Source organism: Myotis davidii, unplaced genomic scaffold (assembly GCF_000327345.1).
Source record: "Myotis davidii unplaced genomic scaffold, ASM32734v1 scaffold562, whole genome shotgun sequence".
Taxonomy (NCBI): Eukaryota; Metazoa; Chordata; class Mammalia; order Chiroptera; family Vespertilionidae; genus Myotis; species Myotis davidii.
The window spans coordinates 2,097,892-2,100,257 of NW_006293953.1; the positions used below are offsets into that span (position 1 = coordinate 2,097,892).

General features: G+C 53.6%; 1 protein-coding gene across 1 annotated transcript in view; it reads left to right on the forward strand.

Annotated features, from left to right (window-relative positions):
* MYLK2 (myosin light chain kinase 2) overlaps positions 1-2,366 on the forward strand; it is a 13,003-nt gene that overhangs the window by 1,749 nt on the left and 8,888 nt on the right. Inside the window, exons 4-5 of the mRNA XM_015566637.1 lie at positions 30-372; positions 1,225-1,524. Coding sequence (XP_015422123.1) covers positions 30-372; positions 1,225-1,524 — 643 coding nt within the window. The remainder of the gene's footprint in view (positions 1-29; positions 373-1,224; positions 1,525-2,366) is intronic.

A 2,366-nucleotide genomic window follows, 5' to 3' on the forward strand; every position in this document is an offset into this window, starting at 1 on the left:
AGAACCAAAGAAAGACTCTGGCCCCCCAGACCCCAAAAAAGAATCTGGTCCACTCACCATGAAGAAAGGTGCCAAAGCCCCTGCCCCAGAGAAAGGGAAAGGTGGCCTGGCCCAACCCTCAGCTAGCAGCCAGGGGCCGGAGGGAGAAGGCGCCCTGGGCAGTGTTGGGCAGCCAGCAGCCCTGCCCCAGCAGACCCAGACGGCTGAGGCCAGTGTCACGAAGCCCAGCGACAATGATCATCAGGAGTCCCCCGGCAACCAGGACCCTGGAGAGGCCAAGGAGCGAAAGAAGGCAACAGAGAGCCAGGCAGCGGCCAGGAGGGGCTCCCCGGCCTTTCTACATTGCCCCAGCTGCCCTGCTGCCATCTCCAGGTGAATGCCCCTGCCTGGGGTCAGGGAGGGGACTCTGTCCCAGGGGTCGTGCTGAGCGCCTCTGTCCTGGGAATCATTGCCATCGCATTCAGAGCTGGATTGGGTGGGCCTGGTGTTCAGCTACCTCTTGCATAAAGCAGGAATTTCATAGAAGCCTGTAATGTCAGTCGGAGAGGTCCTCAGGACCGCTCAGGTGGAACTCTTCTTCTCTAGGCACCTGAAGTTCAGAGTTCCCCTTATTCTGTGAACTTGGGTCTAGCCAAGGGTGGAGCCGAGATATCAGGAGGAAAGGAAAACCCCTCTTCGTAATATAATTATCAGTATAACATGGAAAGTTAACTCATAACAGATGGGTAGATCCTTCCTAACACTTTCATTAACTTACTAATACTTTTCATAATAAAGCATCAGTCTTATGATGTAATCAATCACACTTACCTGAGTGCTAATCAGATTAACCAGGTCATTAATGATATGTTGTAAACCACAATAAATAATAACACCATATCGACTTAAATTTCATATTAACATCAATTGCATTGCCACTGTTTTTATGAATCCAAAGCTATGTTACCTCCATAATTATATCCATATAATGATGGCTCATATCACTAATCCTATTAATGGTCAGTTATTATCTATTAGTGTGTTAATAGTCAAGGTAATGACCAGAGTCATTTATGATAATATTAACATCCCTTGATTTTGCACAAAGTGACTTGGGATGCATCACCCCATGCACTTGGGGTGGGGGGAGGGTTATATTGGCTCCAGAGAGCAGATGAGGCTCTGGAAGCCTGCAGACCTGCCGGAGGCCACATGGGGCATCACCTCTGTGTTCTCACCTTGTAGCCCGGAGCAGCCGCTGGCGGAGAAGCCCCCAAATGAGGCATTGGAGCTCATCTTTGAAGGGGTGCCCGTGACCCCCGGCCCCACAGACCCCGTGCCAGCCAAAGCAGAAGCAGGAGGGGAAAACAGCCCGCGCGGCAGCCAGAAGGAAGCAGGAGAGAAGGCTTCCGGCCAGGCTGGCCCGGCTGAGGTGGAAGGGGACACCTCGCGGGGGATCGAGTTCCAGGCTGCGCCCCCGGAGAGATCGGAGGCGGGGCAGCCCCTCTGTCTCACAGCCAGGGAGGAGGACTGCTTCCAGATCTTGGGGAGGCCGGGGGCAGGGGTGGGCTTGGGGCTGCCTGGGGGCCCAAGGGAAAAGGGGATGGGGATCCCCAAGTCTCCCCACTTTAGAGGACTGAATTGCTCTGAGCCATGTCTCACCCAGGCTGATTCATCTAAGTGCCACACAACTCCAGGCAACATGAGTTTCTAGAGCAGCGGTTCTCAACCTGTGGGTCGCCAACCCTTTGGGGGTCGAACGGCCCTTTACAGGGGTCGCCGAAGACCATCGGAAAACACATATATAATTACATATTTTTTTGTGATTAATCACTATGCTTTAATTATGTTCAATCTGTAACAGTGAAAATACATCCTGCATATCAGATATTTACATGACGATTCATAACAGTAGCAAAATTACAGTTATGCAGTAGCCACGAAAATAATTTTATGGTTGGGGGTCACCACCACATGCGGAACTGTATTAAAGGGTCGCGGCATTAGGGAGGTTGAGAACCAGTGCTCTAGACCCTTCTGACAGATGGGGAGATGGAGGCTCAGCAACAGGAAGTGGAACGAGTGCCCCCAAGTCCACAGCGAGGACAGGACCGGCGCCTCTCAGGGCGCCCTCACGCCAGAGCTCCGTTTGGCTTTCTCTTCCTTTGGCTGATAGGCGGCTTTGAAAAATGTCAGGCAGGCCATTGGAGCGGCACCCGCTCCCTGGGCCGTGGAATTGGAAGTCAGTCTGTAGAGGGACCAAAACGCCAGACTTTGGGACTTGAACCACTTCGTGGACGGGGCGGGGCGGGTTCGTGCGCCGAGGGGCACAGGTGTCTGTGCGGAGGCCGCGGCCAGGGAAGCCGGCCCGGGAGACGGGAGGCCCG